At 34.2% G+C, this 24,669-nt stretch overlaps 1 protein-coding gene across 1 annotated transcript in view; it reads right to left on the bottom strand.

The window, feature by feature from the left end:
• The window catches only part of NCAM2 (neural cell adhesion molecule 2), a 211,530-nt gene that overhangs the window by 41,599 nt on the left and 145,262 nt on the right, over positions 1 to 24,669 (bottom strand). Inside the window, exons 13-14 of the mRNA XM_065875896.1 lie at positions 10,389 to 10,508; positions 8,032 to 8,153 (exon numbers count right to left, since the gene is read on the bottom strand). Of these exons, the coding sequence (XP_065731968.1) occupies positions 8,032 to 8,153; positions 10,389 to 10,508 (242 nt within the window). The remainder of the gene's footprint in view (positions 1 to 8,031; positions 8,154 to 10,388; positions 10,509 to 24,669) is intronic.

Genomic DNA, 24,669 nt, shown 5'->3' with positions numbered 1-24,669 from the left:
GGCCACAACAGTGAGAGGCCCGCGTACCACAAAAAAAAAAAAAAAAAATCTCCACTGAAAAATAATTTTAGATCATATATGATATATGACATATATACACAAACATACATATAAACAGTAAAATACATATATAAATCGTTGATAGATTGTAAATTGTATATAGACACATATACAGAAAGGAGGAGATAAGGAGTAGGAAGACTGAATGATCAGATAAGGGAGTAGGAAGACTGAATGATCAGATAAGGGCAAAGTTACACAAAGAAGTAGAGAGTTGCCCCTGTGGATGTCCCCTTACCTCAATAATTAAGTATAAGTTCTAATTTATTATCAAATGCTTGGTGAAAGTGAATATTTGCGTGGAAATCCAGAGTTGAGTTTTGCTTTGGATCTGAGTGGAGATGTGGATGAAAGAGCCAGAAATAAGCCAACAGCTGATATCTGTGTTACCCTAGGATATAATTTATTATTCAGAGGGACAAAGAGACTTCACGTCCTTTAGGTTATTCTCCAAAAATACTATTTCTGAGAATTGAGCATTTGAAGTGAAACTTCCTGACAAGCCCAAGGCATGCAGATAGTCTCTTGTGAATATCCAGTCACTTAACTTTCAATTGTTGAAGCTCTTAGCCTGATAAATTAAAAGCCCCTCCATCATTTTAGATAGTTGGACTGATGGCATAAGGAACCAAAAGGAGTTCTAATAATTTCCCCAATTTGAATCAATTTCATTTTCCATTCACCATTAGACAAGGAGGCTTTTTAATCCCTTAATTGCTATTCCTAGGGAATAGGGGAAAAAAATAAAGTGGGTGTTACCAAATACTTTCCTAGGCATTAAAATCTCATTTATGCATTTGTAGAGTGCCTAATTTACAGAACTTAAGTGCTGAGGGAACAATTTAAGATAATCAAGTTGCAAAAAGTTCCCCTAGGTAATTTAATGAGATGATTTGCTGAATACGGCTATTATTAATAAGCCAGTTAAATGTTGAAGGGCAGCTACTGCAAAAAATATGGTCATTTTGCTTTGATATAATTTCTTTTAAGCAATCCTTTTTGTCAGAACATAGATAGCAGGGCCATATGACCATTAAGGGGATCCTTAAAAGTTATTCTAAAATCATAATATCAGCATATAGGGAAATGTTTGGTATCAGCTGTATAGAGAGAAGAGTGGAGGAGAGATGGAGAGTGTTTTGGTTTGCTTATCTGTAGATGACTCCTTGACTGCTTTTATTCATAATAAGAAAATATCTACTAACTTTCTTTTCAAAGTCTCAGAATATATATGGTCAACATCATCTTAAGTAAAAACTGAATAATTATAAAAAGAGAGGACAATAGAGGTGAGCTTGTATTAACCTTATTAATTTTAAATTTCCTGTGATTGCACTGTGTTATGATTTAAGATTGTGTGTTCCCATGCAAGCTGCCTGGACTTCCAGTAGCCTGGTTCAGCTATTCACTACTTGTATGACCTTACAGAAGGCCCCAGAATTCTCTAAAGCTCTGTTTGCTACTCTGAATATGAGAGGTGATTTAGCAATCTGGATAATCTACACACACACACACACACACACACACACACACACACACACACACTCTGCTGTGATTGGGAAAAATGCAAGGTTTGGAGTTTTTAGGAGAGCTTCAAATTCTAATCTCTTTTTTAACATTATTATAGTTGATTCAAACTGCCTTTGTTCCAGGTCCTGAAGCTTGGTAAAATTTTGTAAACTGGACCCTACTTTATCGATTCCTACTGTCCATCACCGAGGTACTTCTTTAGGGGAAAATAAGATCTAATTTTTCCTATTCATCACCTTCTGTGTTCTCACATCCCATGAAAATTCACACAGTGCAAGTGTTTTCCCTTGCATTTATTAATTCTTGTATTTATTAATCTAGATACAGGATCATTTATAATTGCACAACGTAGACTAATTTATTGTCATCGATGCATTTATTCATTCAGACAACAATTAGTCTATTTGATGCTAACAATACAAGGATGAATAAAAATCATCATTTTCACTAACAGCAAAGAAAAAAATACCAAAATGTTTAGTACCCTTTAATGTCCATAGCTATTCAATGTTGGAAAATATTTCAAAACTTAAACTGATGGCTTTAAAGAAATGTCAATATACACACCTAGACATAATTAAATGAGAAAAAAAGTTATTAATAAACTGTTAATAATTTATTAGAAAATAAGTTCCCTCAACAACAAAACCTCAATTCTACTTATTTATTATTTTAATACCCTTTTCAAAATATACTTTTCTTTTTCTATGGCCATTGAGATACAACTTTCCAGACTTTGAGTCAGGCTTAAGAAGGTCAATTATGACCTAGAAACACATGCTAGAGCAGTGTTTCTAGTCCCTATAGTATATTCCTCAAAATTGATGTTAGGTCACTAATTTTATTTAACCCTTCTTAGCTGAGGAAATTTATTTAATGTACCAACACTAAGTGATAGTTATGATCTGATACCTATCATCAAATTTGAGAGAAAACAGTGAAAAACTAATGGAAGCATATACAAAACTATTTATTAAATTATACAGAGTTCTTTTGACATTACAATATGAAGTAGGTAAAAATATTCTGTACATAGAATAACTGCTTTAATTTTTTCTATACACATTATAAGATTAATGTTTATCTTTATTCTCCAAATACATTGTTTAATCTTGACTTATTAGAGATGTTAATTTTCACAATGGGTCCATGGAGGCATCTAATTCTTCTTTTATTACTCTAGCTCTGTTCTAATAGATTCTGTCTTCTTAATAGGCCACTGAACAAAGTTGTGTGCTCTATCTACTACAAGATAACAGAATAATGTGTTTTCTGATTCATAATCTATAGGAAGTTAAACATTCTCTATATTACAATATGATTAGTTTTCCTTTTCCAGTGAAATGCAGGTTTAAATATTCAGATTCAATGTCTGCTATAAATCAACACTCACATAAGGAATATATTATCTCAATTTTGTTTCCTAGCTTATAAAATGTATAGTCCTGTGCACAGGGGAGTTGAAAGGTAGGGTCAAAGAAGCAATCAACTAAAACTCATAAGAGTGTTCCTTACTTTCCAAATGTACCTATTTTATTTCCATAGAGCTTATCCAACTAAAAATTGCATTGCATATAGCTAAATAAAATTTTAATTTGTTCAGCTGCACTTTACTCCACTGTGGAATTCATGCAGTTTGAGGAACTAATAGATGAAGTAGCTAGGAATTATACAAAGAACAGTAATAAGTTATTTTTGAAATAGTTATTATTTCAATTACAAGTACAAATATCAAGGTAAATGCAGCTATAAACATTTAGCAACTGAATCTTGAACATGAAAGTTTTTAATGTGAAGAAGTAACCTGTTTAGAAAGAAAATGTGGAGAAAATTATTCCTCCCCAAGGTGGGCTGTTGTTTGACCACATAAATATAACTTTATACTGAATCTTGGAATTTGCAAATTGGGCCTGCAGATCATGATATTTGCAGGATGGAGGAGGTGATAAAGGGAGAGAAAGAAAAATATAGGAATATGGAGATGATTTTAGTGTATTGGAGTACAAGGCATACCACTAAATGATATGGTAAAGATAAACTGGATCAGAATGGTTGTATTTGGAGGCACAGGTCCTAGACGATTAAGATGGGACAGCGAATGAGGAGTCAATACAATCTCCACAGGCAAATTTCAATTCAGTCCTTACTACTGCAAAAGCGTTTCTGCTATAAAGTCTCATGTTTTGTTCCCCATCCCCACAGGTGACCAAGTCACCCCAATTCTGTAAGGTTCAGTTTGTCCATTAAAAAATGTGAAAAAAAATCACTTTATGTATGATTATATATTTTTTTCTTCCAAGAGTTAGCAATACCTTCCTTGAAATACAAAGGATATGAGGAATTACTTTTACAAATCTTACCGTAGAAGCCCAAAGTTCTACTAATAGAACAGTGTTCCCTGCTAAAATGCTAATATGCTTTAGAGCAATTACCCAGTAATTAATTATCCATCAATTATAGCTATGTTTGAATTATGCAACCCATCATTTTCATTACGATATTTAAAATGAGATTCACTAGTAATTTTTGTAGTTAGATAAAGCTGGCTCTTGGAAATTAAGAGGAGAGGGTTGGCAAGACAGAAATAAGATGGAATTGGGGAAAAACTAAAACTTTCTTTTATTGGTAGAGTAAACACAGATATTGAGTAAATAGACAAAAGCAGGGCATTGCTAACATTAGGCTGGTTGGGGGGAAGAAAGGCAAAATAATGGAAGCTAGAGATTTACTGAAAACAAAACTTTTTCTTTTTCAAGTTTTAATCTAAGGCAGAGCCACATTAGCTACATGTAAAGGTAAAATATATTGATGACCTATCTAAATTTGAATCACTCAAAATTTTCTAATCTTATTATAGTTAACACTTTACTTATCTGTAATACTTTATTATCTGTGTCCTTGTATGTTTCACACATAACTTCTCATAGAAGACTAATTCTAATACACATTAAGGAAACCAAAGTAAACTTGGTCAGCATTTTAAACAGCAATTTATGTTTTCAAATATATACATATATTTCTCCTTGAATGTCTATTTCCATTTCGTGAATCTAATTGGCTCTAAACAGATGTAGTGATACTCCAGTGAACATTTTCTTTTCAACAATGACTGGGACCACTATTTGCAATGGAGTGAGTGGTGGTGGGAGAAGCTAAACATACTGTAATGGGTGGTTCTGGATGGACCACTGTTATGTCACCCAAAGTGCCAATAATGTGCATTTTTAGATACATAGGATTCATGACAGGTGCACTGTTATGAACTAAATTGTGTACACCCTCACAAATTCATATGTTAAAGTTCTAATCTCCAATGTGATTCTATTAGGAGATGTAGCCTTTAAAGAGGTAATTATGGTTACAAGAGGTCCTTAGGATGGAGCCCTAATCCAAGAGAACTTGTATTTTCATAAGACGAGGAAGAAATACCAGAGATGTGTGTGCACAGACAAAAGGTCATGTGAGGACACAGCAAGAAGGTAGCCATCCACAAGCCAAGGAGAGAGGCCTTGGGAAAAACTAAACCTGCTGAAACTTTGATCTTGGTCTTCCAGACTCCAGAACTGTGAGAAAACACATTTGTGTTGTTAAAGCCACTTGGTCTGTGGCATTTTGTTATGGCAGCCCTAGCAGACTAAGACAGCCTTTATAATGATAAAGGTAATTACTTTAACGGTATGTTGAAGACTCCATTGTTTAGCTGACCCAACTCCCAACTATAACACCTTTATTTTAGTGGTGGTCATGAGACATATTCTATCCAATGAGACATAATTCTAATTCTGCTTGGTGGAGTTTTTGAAAAATGGGTATGGTATTGCTGGAAAAACAGACAAATTAAGCTTAAACAGCCTATTGCTCCTTTTGTTCTTTTTGCTCTCTTCACATTCTAAAGGTAGATGTGAGGGCAACATCTTAGGAACACAAGATAATCTATATGAAGACAAAAGCCAACATGCTAAGGATGAAAGAACATCAGGAAAAACAATTTGGACACCTGACTGTATAGCTGAACAAAGTCACAGCATTCCTACGTATGCAGGCTGTATTAATAAAACTCACTAATAGATGAAGAAAAGATACAATTTGAAAGAATAAATATTTGCCATCATCAATTGAAATGAGTTATTCTGGTTAAACTCAATATAACATTTGTGTTATTTCCAATATCAACTCTTCAAAAGGCCAAGACAAGCACAACTTTTAGTTTTAGGTAGAAATTATACATATAGAGAGATATTAAGCATATTTTTACAACTGGTCATTGAATCTCAGGGTTCACCATGGGATTTTATTGAGGTTACCTACAAATTCTTACCATTCATCTGGATTTAGTACCATACATTTTTCTGGGTGCAACTGTAGGCCACAATCTTCATTCAAGTTGTTTTCTCCCAGTTTAATTCACACTAATTTGATTTAAGTGTGTGACCCTTACAGAGAGACTCTTTCCCTTCCAAAGAATTTCTAGATGGTCAAATAAGAATGGCCAAGAAACCTGGCTTGACTACTGAAACAACATCAGATTCATAGAGAGACAAGTGATCCTTTCAGAGTTGTTTTGGAAGGGAGGCATGAAGTCTCCATAGCAGATTAGCCATAAAACACACACAGCTGTTCATCATCCCCAGCTTGAAACCTGCAACAAAGAGGGGTCCTGGGAAGGGGATATCAGTTGGAAATGTAAAAGACTGAACTGGTGTCTAAAATTAATTGTTGACGTGTGCTACTCAAAATTAGACTCCTTTTTACTATCCCTCAGAATTGAGATGTTTGGATACTACATATAAAATAGACAACTGATGGAAACATACAGTACAGCACAGGGAACTCTACCTAATACACTGTGGTAACCTAAATGGAAGAGAAGTCCAAAAGGGAGGGGATATCTGTATGTGTATGGCTGATTAATTTTGTTGTGCAGTAGAGGCTAACACAACATTGTAAAGCAACCATACTCCAATAAAAATTATTTTTAAAAAATGAAAATATTTAGATGTTTGAATTTAAAAGCAACAACATTATAATTTAGAAAATTGTGGATTTGTGGGAAAATAGTTAAAATTCATCTATGTACTATTAAGGAGAAATTACACTATTTTCTAAAATATAATAAACTTGGAAAGTATTAATAAGTGTTCAGTAAACATAAACATGAAATTGAGACATTATGGGCCTAATTATAAACATTAGTAAAACAGAAGGTAAAAAAAAATAAATTAAAAATAAAATGATCCCTAAATTTCCAAGGTTTGCCTGATGTGGAGAAAAAAAATAAGGAATATTTTTCAATCTGTTTTGTGAGGCCACCATTACATTGACACTATAAAACAAACAAACACAAAAAAGTAATCATGCCAACTGGAAGCCAGAAAATTTTTAAAATTCAGTGTTACATTTCAAAAATTGCAAGAAATGAGTAGGTGTTGGAATACAAAAAGATGTATGTGAATTAAAAATGATAGCTGCACATAATTTTGTCATGGAAACAAATTTAAGGGAATTTATTAAATGTATTAAAGTGAATTTTGAAAGGATGGAAAAGAAAAAAAATTAAAATAAGTAGAATTGACACAGTATTATGGAGATAATCATAATCATTAGTAAATAAACTTTACAAAGTTTAATTAAAATTGTCTTTCATTTTTAACATATTCCATAGTAGACACAAATACTCAATGGTTCTTATGGCAAAGTTGTTAACAGAAATCACTTCTAGTGGACTTTGAAGTCATTTTCAGATGAAGGCAAAATCTATCAGGTGACTTTCTTCATCACTCTGCAACTAGAGGACATCCTTCATCCCCTGCATAGAAGACAAGTCCCAAGGCAGCTTTGAGCTGTCCAAAATCCCATATTAGTGCTAATTAAACTTGAAGAAATCTATTCCCTCTTTCTCAAGTTAAATGTGGTCATTCTTTTTAAAATGTTGATTAAGGTGATTTATTTTGTAAAATTCATATTAAATAATAAATGTATTTTGATTTAATAATAATTTAATAATTTATAAAAATAATAAAGTAAATTTGAGATGTGATTTGTTTATCCTACCTACAGTAACTAAAGTTGAGAAGATAGCTTAGCTTAAGGTACCAAAATCAAGCATAGTGGAAGGTGAAATATCCTGCTAACCTTGTCAGAAAACAGGGAAAGTGATATCTCATTGCTGAAATGTTGCTAAGTTTAGAAATCACAAGATGAAAACCATAGCATTATTTTGATTATCTACGCTTAGATTTTACAAAAAACAAACAAACAAGCAAACATTCTACAACATATAATGATGAATTTCAGCAATGGAAAATTAGCATTTGAATGCCTATGAAAGCACTTTGTCGTTGTTATCTAATATGCATTCACTTCTGATATATCTATGAATTCAATGCAAATGTAATGCATCTTGAAAACACTATGCAAAGTGATAATAAACAGGGTACTTACACTTCTATATTTCACAATGTATTCCAAAATAGGGGCCCCTCCATCATCTTGTTTGGTGATACTGAGTTTAAAGCTCTTCCCACTGCTTGGCTGTCCATGTATCGACGGAGGACTTGGTTCACCTATATATATGCAATACAACATTCTTGATATTTGCACAGACCTCATATATGTAGAGAAACTGAATTTTAATTAAAAAAACACTGTCATGTAATCAAAATGTATGATGTTATCCTGGGTTTATCACTTTCTATTTGCCCTTTATTGTGATATAAACTCTATCCTCTTTTTACCCATCCAAGAAATATAAACATTCATAAATCTGGAAGTATCATGCCAAAATTGTGAAAACTCAGAACTAAATATAATGTTTATATTGCAAATGCTCTGAGAATAGAACTCATTACATTACACAAGTGTACAACTTTATTTCTTAGATTAATAGTCTACTATCTTTTTTCTAATGTAAGTAGTTTGTAAACATTTTGTAAATATTTATGAATATAAACATATTGTCATCAAACTATATAAAATATATACCTACCAGGAACTACAATAGCTTAGCAATTAGTTATCTGCTTTAATAAACAGATTTTAGCTAGATGCAGATTTTAATAAAGAAATTTTGTAGTACCCAATCCATAGGAGGGTTTCAAATCTGTCTTTTTTCTTTTTTCTTAATTCTAGTTTCATGAAAATACTTCCTTTTAGTGTTATTATTCATATGGAGATGGTCTTATAATAAAGATATTTGTAATATCTACAGGGATCTACTGAAGTGGAAGAATTTTCTATATGAAGGGTGCCATCACTGCTTGGCAACTTGGAATGGGAATTCTCTGTCCTGTGTCACGTATGTGATGTCCTTGGGTATGCACTGGCATGCTTTGCCTCTGTTTCCTCCAATTCCCTATAGATATGGATATGGATATGATAAGGTAACACTAAGAAACTTTTAGTGGACATGATCTAATTTGCAAGGTTCCAGAAAACTGTAGTACCTGGCCTACTCAGTGGAATGCCAAGACAGACAAACTAAACAGAATATAGTGGAGAGGATGGCATGCCTCCCAAACTAGAGAATCTGGGTTTTTTCTCAGCAGATTACCTTTATTTCCAATACAGTGTTGATAAACTTAAGCAAGTGGGTATTTTATTTGAGAAAAGGCAAATCATTAAAGAAATATGACAATTGAGAGTGCTGGCATGCAAGTAAATAGTAAAATAGCCTTGTATATATAGTACAACCATATAGAAGTAAGGTAAATGGAGAAATTATACAGTGATTGTTCATTAAAGTTAATTAAATTAGTGTGAAGGTATTATGACATGATTTACATGCAACATAATATATTTTCCATAAATGAATTAAAACTACTCCACAAAACAGTACAATAATGCCTTAAAATAATTCAATAAGAGAATATGAGAAAAACTATGAAGAGTGGTGCTGCTGAGGACTACAAGCAGTGAAGGGATAGATCTCCATTTAAATAAGGCAAAGTTGTTCTAGAACCATTTTAGTCTGAAAGTAGGATTCTAAGTCAAGATGTACTTGCAGTCATCCTGGTGATAATAATAAAGAGGAACTGAAAAAGACACTGGCATCAGGAACAGAGACAAGAGAACACATCTGACATTTTACGATAACCAACAGAAAAGTACTGGTCACAAATTAGGATAAGATAATTATTGCTGCCAATTTGCCTGCCCTAATACAAGTATATGATAGACAGGGTTATGTATAGATTATATAATGGTGTTTGTTTAGTCACACTCAAGTTTTCTCACATTTTTAAACAATTTATTCAACATAAAGGAAATCTATACTGTTTTAAGTCTGTCTAACTTCATGTAAATGCAGTTGACTTCACTCCAAAAGAGGATAGTAACAAGAAGGAGGCTGCAATAGTCATTCTTCTGCAGTCACCACTGCAATGGATTAATTTACTAGTACCTTTTCCTCACACTTAGGGTCTACGTAATTCATGGAATAAAGGCAATGGTCATGCTTCAGCAAAAGACTAGAACATTAAACATGTCTACTCTCTCACAGAATATAGTCTGAGCACTACAATTTAATTAATCAGACTGAATAAGTAGGACACCTTCCTGATTGGACAATTTCCTGAGAGCAATTTTACTGTATATATTGCAGTGCACTTTTCTTTTTCCCTTGCTCCAGCACAATGTTACTTTTTATAAATCTGAGATGCCACCATCTTCAGAAACCACTTCAACAAGGACATAATTCACTTCCTCAAAGTGTTGAAATGTCTCCCTGCATTTTAAAATTCCACTTAAATTTGCAAGTGAAGAGCATAGCAACAAAGAGCAAAACAGAGAAGATTACTTACGAACTGGTAATGTTTGGAAATTTTCTATTTTACTGTAATCTCCTTGTCCTTTTCCATTTACAGCTGCAACTCTGATTTCATAAGTTGTATTTGGCTCCAGGTTGCTCAAAACAACAATTGCTAAAAAAAAAAAAAAAATAGGCCTATGATTAATGCATTTTAATAAGTAAAACAAATCAAACTATTACAAAGCTGAGTGAACAATATCACTGTAAATCTTTCCATGAAATACCTGAAAAAAATAAGAAATACACATAAGAAGTGAATGATTTGTGAACAATCCTCTTCTTCATCTCTATTTTAGCTTTCTACCCACATGCAGTAACTTTCAAAGATGAAAATTAGTAGTACCTTTTGTGATACTTACAACTCACAAAGTAGAAAGTAAAATATTTTCTTTCATCTTTTTAATATTCAATTTTTAAAAAAGGATTTAAATAAAGCATCTTTACAGAATGCATTCTCAAATACTTTGCCTACTCAAAACAGATGATTTCTACAGAAGTTAATGGAGATATAGAATTCAATATCTAGAAGTCTGGCCTCCAGTATAAGGTGTTTGAGTCACATCATAGATGTGTCACTAAGTTGACTACTATAATAGTGGATCATTTGTTCAATAATCTCAAATCAAATCAAATTATTTTTAACACTAGCTTGGAGCTTGTCATCTCTTGAATTTTCTCTCTGAATTTCTTCTCAATTATATATCATACCAAGCCTGGATTCAACATGACACAAAGGAGAAGAAAGAATCTGAAAAAGTACAGGGATATAAAAGTTTATTAGAAACATCTCTTGGGAGTGTCAGCCCCTTTAATTTGCCAGAAAGTTTTAAATTCAATTGCAGATTTCAAAATTTTGCATCTTTACAAATTCCTATGGTGGAGCTAAAAAAAATCCATAGTTGCTTCTATCCTTACTGTTTTTGCTAAAAAAGGCAAAAATTAACTAGTGGAAATGGCAATGCCTTGATGAACAATCAAAAGGAAGTTATGTCTGGCTTACAAAATAACAAAGTCAGATGATCAATTCATAATAGAAGACATAATCAATCATAAAATAAAAGATTAAACCATAAGTAACCAGGATCACATTTGTAGGACTATTGATTAACATGAACAATGACTGAAGATGATATACAGTCAATAAAATTCCAATATAATTTATTAACATGTTTATGATAATTAATATATATTCACTAAATAAGATTTTTCATTTTATGTTGAATGAATATACTTAATGAATTTGTTTTGATACTTCCTTGTGCTCCCTTCTTTTCCCTAATATTATCATATATACCAGATAAATATTAATGGCAAAAATATGGTTCAGATATCAACCAGACCTTATTTAATCCAGTACAGATGTTTCAAAATCATTAGAAAGGATACATTTCCAATTAGTGAAATTTATGCTTGCATTTCTCAGTTTCTCTACCTTGTAAGAAAACTGAACTTGCTTTTGAGAGTGCATGGCCTTGTCAAGCCTCAGATGAAAACACATGGTGTCAAAGCTAAGGAGGCCAACTGGGGAAAAATGGATTGGCAGGGAAATACAACTGATTAGAAGCTGCAAGGTAAATCAGAAAATTAAGACTTGAATTCAATTAGTTCTGACAAGCTAACAACCTGGGAGCTTTTTCAGGAAAGCCAAACCCAGTTGTCCTGGAGTCAGTGAAATACATAATATTAGCCCAAGAAAAAGAAGACGACTACAATAGAGAGACCGTTAGTGGACAGATGACACTGGTCATGAAGATTATGGAAAGGGAGAGGGAATCAAACTAAGAATTAGGCAGCTAAAATGCTAAGAAGTTGGAATCCTATTGACCTTATGAGAGAAAGCTTCCACTCAAGGTCAGCATACGAAGGAATTCAAGAGTTAAAAATTCATCATATTTATCATTTAATCAGTTAATAAATATAGCAAATTTAAAGCCAAAGTGAGCTAGAGCTGCAGAAATTAATGCCTTATAAAAGTGTGTTTATTCTTCAGGGCTTGTAACAAAAACGCTTGGGCCGTTGGACAATCAATACTGTCATGGAGTAGTTTGTATCTGATTATCCTCTTCTTTACCCTAATGAAGAATGACTTGATGTAGCATGGACATATGAGAGACTCCAGCAGGAAGTAACCAGACTGCAATAACCTTTGTAATAAGACATTTAGTGATGCAGACTTTAGACTCATGAAAGAAATCGTGTGGCTCTGGGCCAGATTCCACCACTGACTAAGATTCAACCAGGTCTTAGGACTGAGGTAGTCTCTCAACTTCTAAAAAGACACTTTTATTAAATGTAATAGAAACAAAGTATAAAAATAAGTTTAAAGAAGGTATAGATAAAAAATTGTGATTCATGAAATAATCACCCCTGTATATCAATTATTTATGCAAGTGGGGATATTATCTACAGACTGTGAAATAATACAAAATAATGGATCATCTAAAATTTATTCATCTTTAACTTTCTGTTTAATGGAAAAATATTTTATGTTTACAGGCAAAATAGTCTTAGTGATACTTATAAATCTTAACATTTACACAGATAATCTATACAGAGAGTCTCTACAAGAATATATGAGAGTTTGCCATAGATGCTTTTACTGCTACAGATAACTTTGGTATGTGACATGCCTCTCCATATTCTATGATGTAAAGATGCAGCTGTTACCATCATTTTAATATTATGAGATAGACTGTAACTTAGCTGTGTGGAACTAGTAATGCTTAGATTCAATTGTTTGTCTTTATGTAATCAAACAAGAAAAGCAACAGAATTTAAAGCACACAATTTTAATTGTAAATAAAATTATTCATTTCATCAGAAGTGTGGAGATCAGACTGTTCATCTTTTTAGGTTAAAAATGCATAGCAATAGAGCTATCAAAGTATCAGAGCAGAGCAAATCAGGGAAAATTGAGGAAATTACTTTGATTAAACAATTAAAACAACACACACAACACAAAGCAAAGCAACTTCATATTTTACTTGAGTTATCTGAGTGATTCTAGACAAACCTCTTTCTGGCTTGGGTTGCCAGCATTCCTCTTTCTCTAACATTTCATAGGGATTGTGAGTTATGGGTGTCCCTCTACCTCTGCCAAGGGGAAACCTATTTCTTTAATTGCGTTCTGATCAAGTCAGAGATGATTTTCCCCATGTTTCCTCTTATTTTTCTGTTCTGTGTCAAGACTCTCCTCTTTACTGACTGAGTTTCACAGCAGGGCAGTTTGTCAAGGAGAGGAGAAAAGAGGGCAAAATGATGACGAAGCTGTTATTACAACATTGGGCTAAAACATTTAATGTAAAGTGGATGAGGGAGGCCTTATAGAGGACCTTCCAAATTGTAGGGGAGAGGTGTGGAAATAAGCCTATTAATGCCAGTTTTACAAAATGATATACAAGAAATCAGTCTCTTTTTGAGTTCTGACTCTAAAGGTTTTGGTACAATAACCCGTGTTATAAGGCTTATTAACATTGTGTGAACATAAAGATTACTGTGTGAAATAGAAACAACTCCATAAATTGGGACTAATTTAAAGAGAGGGAAAGGAAAAGATTCAGGGGAGGCAAAGCCTACGTATGTAATTTGGCTTGCCTTTCTTTAATGAGAGGATGTATACATGAAATCATCCACAATTTACTGGCATATTACCAAACATAGGGTTTCTGAATACACAAGGTAGGGCTTGAAAGCAAACCACCAAGTGAAATTCAAATGCTGTGTACTCTATAATAGAGCACCTCAAATTATGAAGTTAGTTAATGAAAGACATTCTTTCCCCAAGTGTGTCCATACAATAGAACAACAGAACCACAAACTAAGGTGTGGGAATGGGTTCTTTCTCTACAATTTATTAGAAATTCAAACTCAAAAATTAGTTGAAAGTAGGTCTATATTACAAACCATTAAAAGTTCTTTAAGGACAAACGGCATACATTAAGGTCTTTCATAGTTATATTCAGTCAGCATGATTTGGAAACCATACTGCAATTCTGAAAATTATAAACAATCATGAATTTTTCTTTGACATGGCAACAGGGACAGGCTCTATAAAAAAGCTAATTTCCCTCACTAATATAATGTTTCTGCTTGATTTAAATATAACTGAGTTTCATAAATGGCCATTTTGTCACCTGGCTATAAATGTAAAAAGTACAGCAAAATACTGAAATGCATAAAAACAATGACATTTTAACTGGCAAATGAAAGGGAAATAGGATCTTTTTAAATATTATTTTTACAAGTATGGAAATGATATTACTAGAGAGAAAAATCTGAAGTTGTATTCTCTCTTTAAGAAGGGAATCAAACTTTATTAAAAGAAGTTGAACAAAATAAGTTTAGTTTGTTCAGATAATGAATTATAAATTACTCCCTTTGGCTGTCAAGAGAAGCAGAGGCTACAGAATATTTACAACCCTTGGAGCAAAATAAATTACATATTTACAAACTAATTATGCTGAGCAAAGGTCTAAAGTGAAATTAAATTTAGCCATGTTTTCTTAACTCTCTTAAACCCCAGATGTCTCCATGCATTTTTCCTGTCAATCAATGTAGGGAGATAAGGACTCCCTCGATGTAGAACTGTTGTATCATCCACCTAAAATGGAACTGTTCAGGTTGTCAAGAACTGTGAAACATGTCAGATAGCTATGGGAAAACACAAAGCTTGGCTAGGATAGAACTGATCATTCGAAATTACACTTGTTGTTAATCTCCTTAGATAAATCTAAAAACATAATGAAATCCCTGAAGTTTCTCACCTGAGATTCAGCTTTTGTTCTCTAAACAATTAAAACAAGACAAAAAAAAAAAAAAGCTTTCGTTTTGAGGGAGAGAATTCTGACTCCTTTCTGCAGAAGTTTGCAATAGGCTTGAAAAAAAATAAAAGTAATTTTTTACCTTTTTATCCCTAATGTAGAACTTTTTACTACTTTGACTCCAGTTATTCTTTACATACATAAGAATGACTTCAGGGATAGTTTCATTATTAATGAAAAGTGTCTTTAAGTTTTCTTAAGCGGTTTATGTAAATAATCATCTCAGTTCAATTGTATTTTCATTTATTTTTGAAAATACAAATTTTTATTTTTGTACAAATTATACTATGTTTCAAGACTCCATTAGTTGCAAAAGAATATGATCTCACCTTTTTAAAAGTACCTTGGAGACTTTTATGGATCATAATATAGACCTTGTATAAATATATATTATAATATAAATAACATTTGTGGATATATTTTTATAATAAATAATTCATATGAATATATATTTTGATGAACAGGAGAAAGAAAAATTAACCACATGATTATGTGTTGTTTGTGTGGGGCTTTTATTCAATGTATTGATGACACTATTTTAAAATCACAGCTCATCATCTCTGAATCTTCATAATTATTTCTTTATTATATTTCTTTTTATGTTCTTTTCCAACATGAGTATAAACTATGTATAAAAACAATATGGTCATTTAATAATTGAGTTTTAACTGATGCAAGATTTTACACAGAAGTACTTGTTGTCCCTTGAAATTAAATGGCTTCTTCTTGAAATATACTCTCTTTTTAAAAACCTTGATTTGAAAACAGAAATGTTCCATCAAAATTATTTTCATAAACTAATCATACTTTTTAAATTTAAAATATGATATTTATTATCACATAGAAATTATTCATCTAAGGGGAGTTCAATTGATTTTTTTTAAGATCCACTTAGTATGGAAAATATGAGAGATATATAATTACCAGAAATTTTCTTCTATAGTCTAAAACAATAGGTTTTTATAAAATACCCATGAAATCTCTGACGATTAAAAGTAATCAGAATATTATTTTTCACTCACAAATATGCTAATTTCTCCAAATGTCTATACGAACAACATTCTTTTTTACATTATAAGCTTTTTTGTTTTTTTTTTTCGGCAGGGAGCATAAGTTAAGCTTTTGTAATTAAATACTCCTCTCTGTACCATGGCTATAAAAACTCTAAGCCTCATTTTAGTTATTTAACCTCTTAATAATATTTATAAATATTTTTTCTGTTATTGATATGTCCCCTATTTTTGTATTTGAATGCTTCACTGTGAGAAGATTTTATTGTAAAAATCTTATGAGCAGAACATACATCATACATATCATATATATTATCTCCAATCCTCACAAAGCCTAGATATTTCAAATGCAGAATGAGAAGTCAATAAAGAGTTTTTGAATTGACATTTTTAAAAAATATGCAAAACAAAAGATCATCTAAAAAACTGATCGGGGGGAACCTTCAGTATGGCAGAGGAGTAAGACGTGGAGATCACCTTCCTCCCCAGAAATACATCTACATGTGGAACAACTCCTACAGAACACCTACTGAACGCTGGCAGAAGACCTCCAACTTCCCAAAAGGCAAGAAACTCCCCAAGTACCTGGGTAGGGCAAAAGAAAAAAGAAAAAACAGAGACAAAATAATATGGACAGGACCTGCACCTCTGAGAGGGAGCTGTGAAGGAGGAAAAGTTTCCACACACTACGAAGCCCCTTAACTGGTGGAGATGGGGGGTGGTGGTGGGGAAGCTTTGGAGCCACAGAGGAGAACGTAGCAACAGGGGTGCAGAGGGCAAAGCAGAGAGATTCCTAGGCAGAGGATCAGAGCTGACCAGAACTCACCAGCCTGAGAGGCTTGTCTGCTCAGCCGCTGGGGTGGGTGGGTACTGGGAGCTGAGGCTCAGGCTTCAGAGGTCAGATCCCAGGGAGAGAACTGGGGTTGCCTACGTGAAGACAGCCTGAGGGGGTGAGTGTGCCACATATAGCCTGCAGGCAGTCCAGGAAAAAGTCTGGACCTGCCTAAGAGTCAAGAGACCATGGTTTCAGGGTGCACAAGGAGAGGGTATTCCTTCCCTGTCTGCCCACAGAAGGCAGAGCACCATCTGAAGGAGCTTCAGAGATGGACATAAGCCGCGGCTACCAGCCCAGACCCCAGAGATGGGCATGAAACACTAAGGCTGCTGCCACTGCCACCAAGAATCCTGTGTGCAAGCACTGGTCACTATCCACACAACACCACCCCTGGGAGCCTGTGCAGCTCACCCCTGCCAGAGTCCTGTGATCCAGGGACAACTTCCCCAGGAGAACACACAGCATGCCTCAGGCTGTTGCAACACCACACTGGCCTCTACTACATTGGCTCATGCTGCATTCAGTACCCCACCCTACCCCTGGCCTGAGTGAGCCAGAGACACCTAATCAGCCACTGCTTTACCCCCTCCTGTCTGGATGGACAACAGATGCCTGAGGGCAGCCTACATTCAGAGGCGGGACCAAAGCCAAAGCTGAACACCAATAGCTGTGCAAACAAAGAAGAGAAATGGAAATTTCTCCTTGCAGCCTCAGGAGCAGTAGATTAAATCCCACAATCAACTTGCTGTACCCTGCATCTGTGGAATACCTGAATAGACAATGAATAGTCCCAAAATTGAGGCGGTGGACTTTGGGAGCAACGGTAGACTTGGAGTTTGCTGTCTGTGACTGATTTGTTTCTGATTTTTATGTATATCTTAGTTTAGTTTTTAGAGCTTGTTATTACTGGTGGATTTGTTTATTGGTTTGGTTGCTCTCTTCTTTTTTATTTTATTTTAATAGGAACATACATATTGATAATTACCTTAAATGTAAATGGATTAAACGGTCCAACCAAAAGAAAGAGATGGGCAGAATGGATACAAAACCAAGACCTGTACATATGCTATCCACAAGAGACTCACTTCAGACCTAGGGACACATACAGACTGAAAATGAGAGGATGGAAAAAGATATTCCATGTAAATGGAAATCAAAAGAAAGCTGGAGTAGCAATTCTCATATCAGACAAAATAGACTTTAAAATAAAGACTATTACAAGAGACAAAGAAGGACACCACATAATGATCAAGGGATCAATCCAAGAAGAAGATATAACAATTGTAAATATTTGTGCACCCAACATAGGAGCACCTCAGTACATAAGGCAAATGCTAACAGCCATAAAAGGGGAAATCGACAGTAACACAATCATACTAGGGGACTTTAACACCACACTTTCACCAACGGACAGATCATCCAAAATGAAAATAAACAAGAAAACACAAGCTTTAAATGACACATTAAACAAATGGACTTAATTGATATTTATAGAACATTCCATCCAAAAACAACAATACACTTTCTTCTCAAGTGCTCATGGAACATTCTCCAGGATAGAGTATATCTTGGGTGACAAATCAAACCATGGTAAATTTAAGAAAATTGAAATCGTATCAAGTATCCTTTCCAAACACAATGCTGTAAGACTAGATATCAATTACAGGAAAAATACTGTAAAAAATACAAACACATAGAGGCTAAACAATACAATACTGAAAAACCAAGAGCTCACTGATGAAATCAAAGAGGAAATCAAAAAATATTTAGAAACAAATGACAACAAAAAGATGACAACTCAAAACCTATGGGATGCAGCAAAAGCAGTTCTAAGAGGGAAGTTTAGAGCAATACAATCCTACCTCAAGAAACAGGAAACATCTCAAATAAACAATCTAATCTTACACCTAAAGCAATTAGAAAAAGAAGAACAAAAATATCCTAAAGTTAGCAGAAGGAAAGAAAACATAAAGTTCAGATCAGAAATAAATAAAAAAGAAATGAAGGAAACAATAGCAAAGATCAATAAAACGGAAAGCTGGTTCTTGGAGAAGATAAACAAAATTGATAAACCATTAGCCAGACTCATCAAGAAAAAAAGGGAGAAGACTCAAATCAACAGAATTAGAAATGAAAAAGGAGAAGGAACAACTGACACTACAGAAATACAAAAGATCATGATAGATTACTACAAGCAACTATATGCCAATAAAATGGACAGCCTAGAAAAAATGGACAAATTCTTAGAAAAGCACAACCTTCCGAAACTGGACCAGGAAGAAATAGAAGATATAAACAGACCAAACACAAGCACTGAAATTCAAACTGTGATGAAAAATCTTCCAACAACAAGAAGTCCAGGAACAGATGGCTTCAAAAGCGAATTCTATCAAACTTCTAGAGGAGAGCTAACACCTATCCCTCTCAAACTCTTCCAAATTATAGAAGAGTTTTGAAGAGTTTGGTATCACCCTGATACCAAAACCATATAAAGATGTCACAAAAAAAGAAAACAACAGGCCAATATCTCTGATGAACATAGATGTAAAAATCCTCAACAAAATACTAGCAGACAGAATCCAACAGCACATTAAAAGGATCATACACCATGATCAAGTGGGGTTTATCCTAGGAGTACAGGGATTCTTCAATATACAAAAATCAATCAATGTGAAACACCATATTAAGAAAATGAAGGATAAAAAACAATATGATAATCTCAATAGATGCAGAAAAAGCTTTTGACAAAATTCAACACCCATTTATGATAAAATCTCTCCAGAAATAGGCATAGAGGGAACCTACCTCAACATAATTAAGGCCATGTATGACAAATCCACAGACAACATCATTCTCAGTGAGAAAAACTAAAATTATTTTCTCTAAGATCAGGAATAAGACAAGGTTGCCCACTCTCATCACTATTATTAAAATAGTTTTGGAAGTTTTAGCCACAGCAACCAGAGAAGAAAAAGAAATCAAAGGAATGCAAATTGGAAAAGAAGAAGTATAACTGTCACTCTTTGCAGATAACATGGTACTATATACAGAGAATCCTAAGGATGCTACCAGAAAACCACTAGAGCTAATCAGTGAATTTGGTAAAGTAGCAAGATACAAAATTAATGCACAGAAATCTCCTGCATTCCTATACATTAATGGCAAAAATCTGAAAGAGAAATTAAGGAAACACTCCCATTTGCCACTGCAACAAAAACAATAAAATTCCTATGAATAAACCTACCTAAGGAGACAAAAGACGTGTATGCAGAAAACTATATGACACTGATAAAAGAAATTAAAGACAATACAAACAGATGGAGAGATATACCATGTTCCTGGATTGGAAGAATCAACATTTTGAAAATGACTATACTACCCAAAGCAATCTACAGATTGAATGAAATCCCTATCAAACTACCAATGTCATTTTTCACAGAACTAAAACAAAGAATTTCACAATTTGTATGGAAACACAAAAGACCCCAAATAGCCAAAGCAATCTTGAGAAAGAAAATTGGAGCTTGAGGAATCAGGCTCTCTGACTTCATACTATACTACAAAGGTACAGTAATCAAGATTGTAGGCTACTGGCCAAAAAATGGAAATATAGATCAATGGAACAGGATAGAAAGCCCAGAGATAACCCACACACATATGGTCACCTTATCTTTGGTAAAGGAGGCAAGAATATACAGTGGAGAAAAGACAACCTCTTCAATAAATGGTGCTGGGAAAACTGGACAGCTAAATGTAAAAAAATGAAATTAGAACACTTCCTAACACCATACAGAAAAAATAAACTCAAAATGGATTAAAGACCTAAATGTAAGGCCAGACACTATACATCTCTTAGAGGAAAACATAGGCAGCACACTCTATGATGTAAATCACAGCAAGATCCTTTTTGACCCACCTCCTAGAGAAATGGAAATAAAAACAAAAATAAACAAATGGGACCTAATGAAACTTAAAAGCCTTTGCACAGCAAAGGAAACCATAAATAAGACAAAAGACAACCCAGAGTGGGAGAAAATATTTGTAAATGAAGCAACTGACAAAGGATTAATCTCCAAAAATATACAAGCAGCTCATGCAGCTAAATTTCAAAAAAACAAACAACCCAATCCAAAAACGGGCAGAAGACCTAAATAGACATTTCTCCAAAGAAGATATACAGATGGCCAACAAACATGAAAGGATGCTCAACATCACTAATCATTAGAGAGATGCAAATCAATACTACAATGAGGTATCAACTCACACTGGTCAGAATGGCCATCATCAAAAAATCTACCAATAATAAATGCTGAAGAGGGTGTGGAGAAAAAGGAATCCTCCTGCACTGTTGGTGGAAATGTAAATTGATACAGCCACTATGGAGAACAGTCTGGACGTTCCTTAAAAAATTAAAAATAGGACTACCCTATGACCCAGTAATACCAGTACTGGGCATATACCCTGAGAAAACCACAATTCAAAAAGTCATGTACCACATTGTTCATTGCAGCATTATTTACAATAGCCAGGACATGGAATCAACCTAAGTTTCCATCAATAGATGAATGGATAAAGAAGATGTGACACGCATATACAGTGGAATATTACTCAGCCAAAAAATGAACGAAATTGGGTCATTTGTTGAGACGTGGATGGACCTAGAGTGTGTCATACAGAGTGAAGTAAGTCAGAAAGAGAAAAACAAATACCGTATGCTAACACATATATATGGAATCTAAAAAAATATATATGGTCGTGAAGAACCTAGTGGCAGGGCAGGAATAAAGATGCTGACGTAGAGTATGGACTTGAGGACACAACGAGGGAAAGGGTAAGCTGGGACGAAGTAAGAGAGTAGCATTGACATTTATACACTACCAAATGTAAAATAGATAGCTAGTTGGACGCAGCTGCATAGCACAGGGAGATCAGCTCAGTCCTTTGTGCCCATCTAGAGGGGTGGGATAGGGAGGGTGGGAGGGAGACACAAGAAGGAAGGGATATGGGGATATATGTATACACATAGCTGATTCACTTTGTTATACAGCAGAAACTAACTCAACATTGTAACGCAACTATACTCCAATAAAAATGTTAAAAAGAAAGAAAAAAGTGATCCAATAAAGGACACTTGCTAAATCTACAGTTGTTATCCTTTATCATTAATTTATTGACTCTCTTCTTGTGTTGCTGAATAATTAAAGCACATTTTACTTCTCCAAGTAAAACTTTTTGCCTGTGCAAAAAATCCACCATTCAATTCCCATTTGATGGTGTGTCACTGAATACTTAGACTTGACCAGTTTGGGTGTACTCTACATTTCATAGATAAATAAATGGAGGCTCATAAGATCAACCAGCCAATAAATGCAAAGCTTGGATTCTATCTTAAATTTAAAGCTTTGTATTGTCCCACACTTGTATCCCAGCCTGTAAAACCAGAGTACGGAAAATCACTTGTAAGCAAGGAATCTAAAAAGTCCTCAAAACTGAACATGAGAAAAATGTATTCTCTCTTCTCAAAGACATTAATTACATATAAAAATAAAAACTATAATAAAAATGATAATTCTGTATATACTTTTCAAGATTTAACCTAAGCTTGTAGAGGGCACAACCTCTTTCTTAGAATATTTTACTTATTCTTGTATTCCTGGATTCTCATCAGAATGAACAATGTAAATCCATGCTGATGATCTTCATAAATTCTCGTCACTATAAGCTGGATACAACTCAGTGATTTTTTTCTTTATAGTTCACGGGAGCACATTATATTTACAGCAAGATGCAATAATGAGAATTCAGAGCAAATCAGATTAAACAATCTGATTATTAAGAGTTCTGATTCTGGGCTTCCCTGGTGGCGCAGTGGTTGAGAGTCCACCTGCCGATGTAGGGGACGCGGGTTCGTGCCCCGGTCCGGGAAGATCCCACATGCCATGGAGCGGCTGGGCCCGTGAGCCATGGCTGCTGAGTCTGCGCATCCGGAGCCTGTGCTCCGCAACGGGAGAGGCCACAGCAGTGAGAGGCCCGCGTACTGCAAAAAAACCAAAACCAAAACCAAAAACAAACAAAAAAAAAGAGTTCTGATTCTTAAGCCTTTCACTTTAGAAAAGAGACATTTACCAGTCACTTCTGCCTATTGTGCATTTTGGCCAATTTATTCTTTCATTTTTATGTATTTTTAAATACTAAATTAAAAAGTTTATTTTATGTATCTCATTAAAGGTTCCTAGCCACATTTCCAAATAAAGAGGAATGAACTGGTCTTGCTGTATCATTTATGTTCTCTGTTACACCAAACCATACAGACAGTCCAGAAATTCCCTTACAATGCAAGTAAGATTCTGAACTAATGCAGCAAGTGCAACTTGCAGTTTTTTTCCCCAGAGTTTTTAGTTTTTCTAAACTTTTTTCTTTCTCCATTTTCAAGGAATTTACATACTATTTAACTCATATTAACACTCAAAATTTCTCCTAGAGGGCCATATTTTTCTCTGTAGTGAACCCAGACATCTCCTTTAGTTCTAATCAATTGCTTGCTATATTTCAATGAATTTCAGGATGTGGAAACATTCTACTTTCTCTAGGTATTTGGGAGCGTGTATGTTCCTTTCTATATCTTGTTGTTTAAGTGTTTCAAATATATTAATATGAATGCTTGCCATTTATATTTTAGGTGTTTTCAGATCCCTAAAATCTAGTGACAAATATTTTATTTGTAAATAATATCTTCAGCATTCAACACAAATATTACATTATATTTCTATACAGCTATTTTGAAAGGTATTAAGATCATTTGACTTAGAGCATTTTAAAATATGTTTTTCTTGGAGAATTTAAATTATGAAGCAGATAATTCCATGGTTAAACATCCATGTGCATAATTTACTTTCTTATGAATACTTCCTACAAACTGAAAATGCTCATCTGAACAATTCCACTGGAATACATCATAAAAATTGTTTTAAAAAATAATCTGGATCTTAACTTTTAAAGCACAAAGAAAGAGTGTCTATATGTTAAAGTTTCAATGAGTATTAAGAAATGCAAATGTTAAGGGAGGATTCTAGGAAAGAGGTGGAGTCAGAAGCACAAGGAATCTGTCTCCCCACCTAGACAACAATTGTACTGGAAGAATCTGTTTGATGAAGATAGTTTGGAATTCTGGACACTATTAAAGTCCTGAAACTTCTAGAAGAAGACATGGACAGTAAATTATGGTAAATTTTGGTCATTTCAGGTGTCAGCAGCTACCATCCCCACCTCAGCCAAGTAGTAGCTGTACATGTGTTCCTGGAGCAACTTGTACACAGCTTGTGGGAGCCAGGGTGGGTAAAAATCACCCTGTCTTGCAAGTATTGGGATCTTGCTCTGATCTTTTGTTGCTGCCTTTGATCACAGAGGTGGGGAGCTTTTGATCACAGAGGTGGGCGGCCATTGTTGTTGCAATTCCCCACATTTGTTGCTGCCCCTTCTCCTCTGGCTGAAATGACTCCCTGGTGATTTAGAAGACTGGCACACTGAAAAGACCTTAGGTTTACATCTTGGCACAGACCCAACCTACAACAATAATTTTTAAAAAATCAAAATAACCAATAACAATAA

The sequence above is a fragment of the Phocoena phocoena genome, chromosome 4 (assembly GCF_963924675.1).
Source record: "Phocoena phocoena chromosome 4, mPhoPho1.1, whole genome shotgun sequence".
Taxonomy (NCBI): domain Eukaryota; kingdom Metazoa; phylum Chordata; class Mammalia; order Artiodactyla; family Phocoenidae; genus Phocoena; species Phocoena phocoena.
Note: the sequence above shows the minus strand (reverse complement) of the source record. Positions and strands in the feature narration are given on the sequence as shown.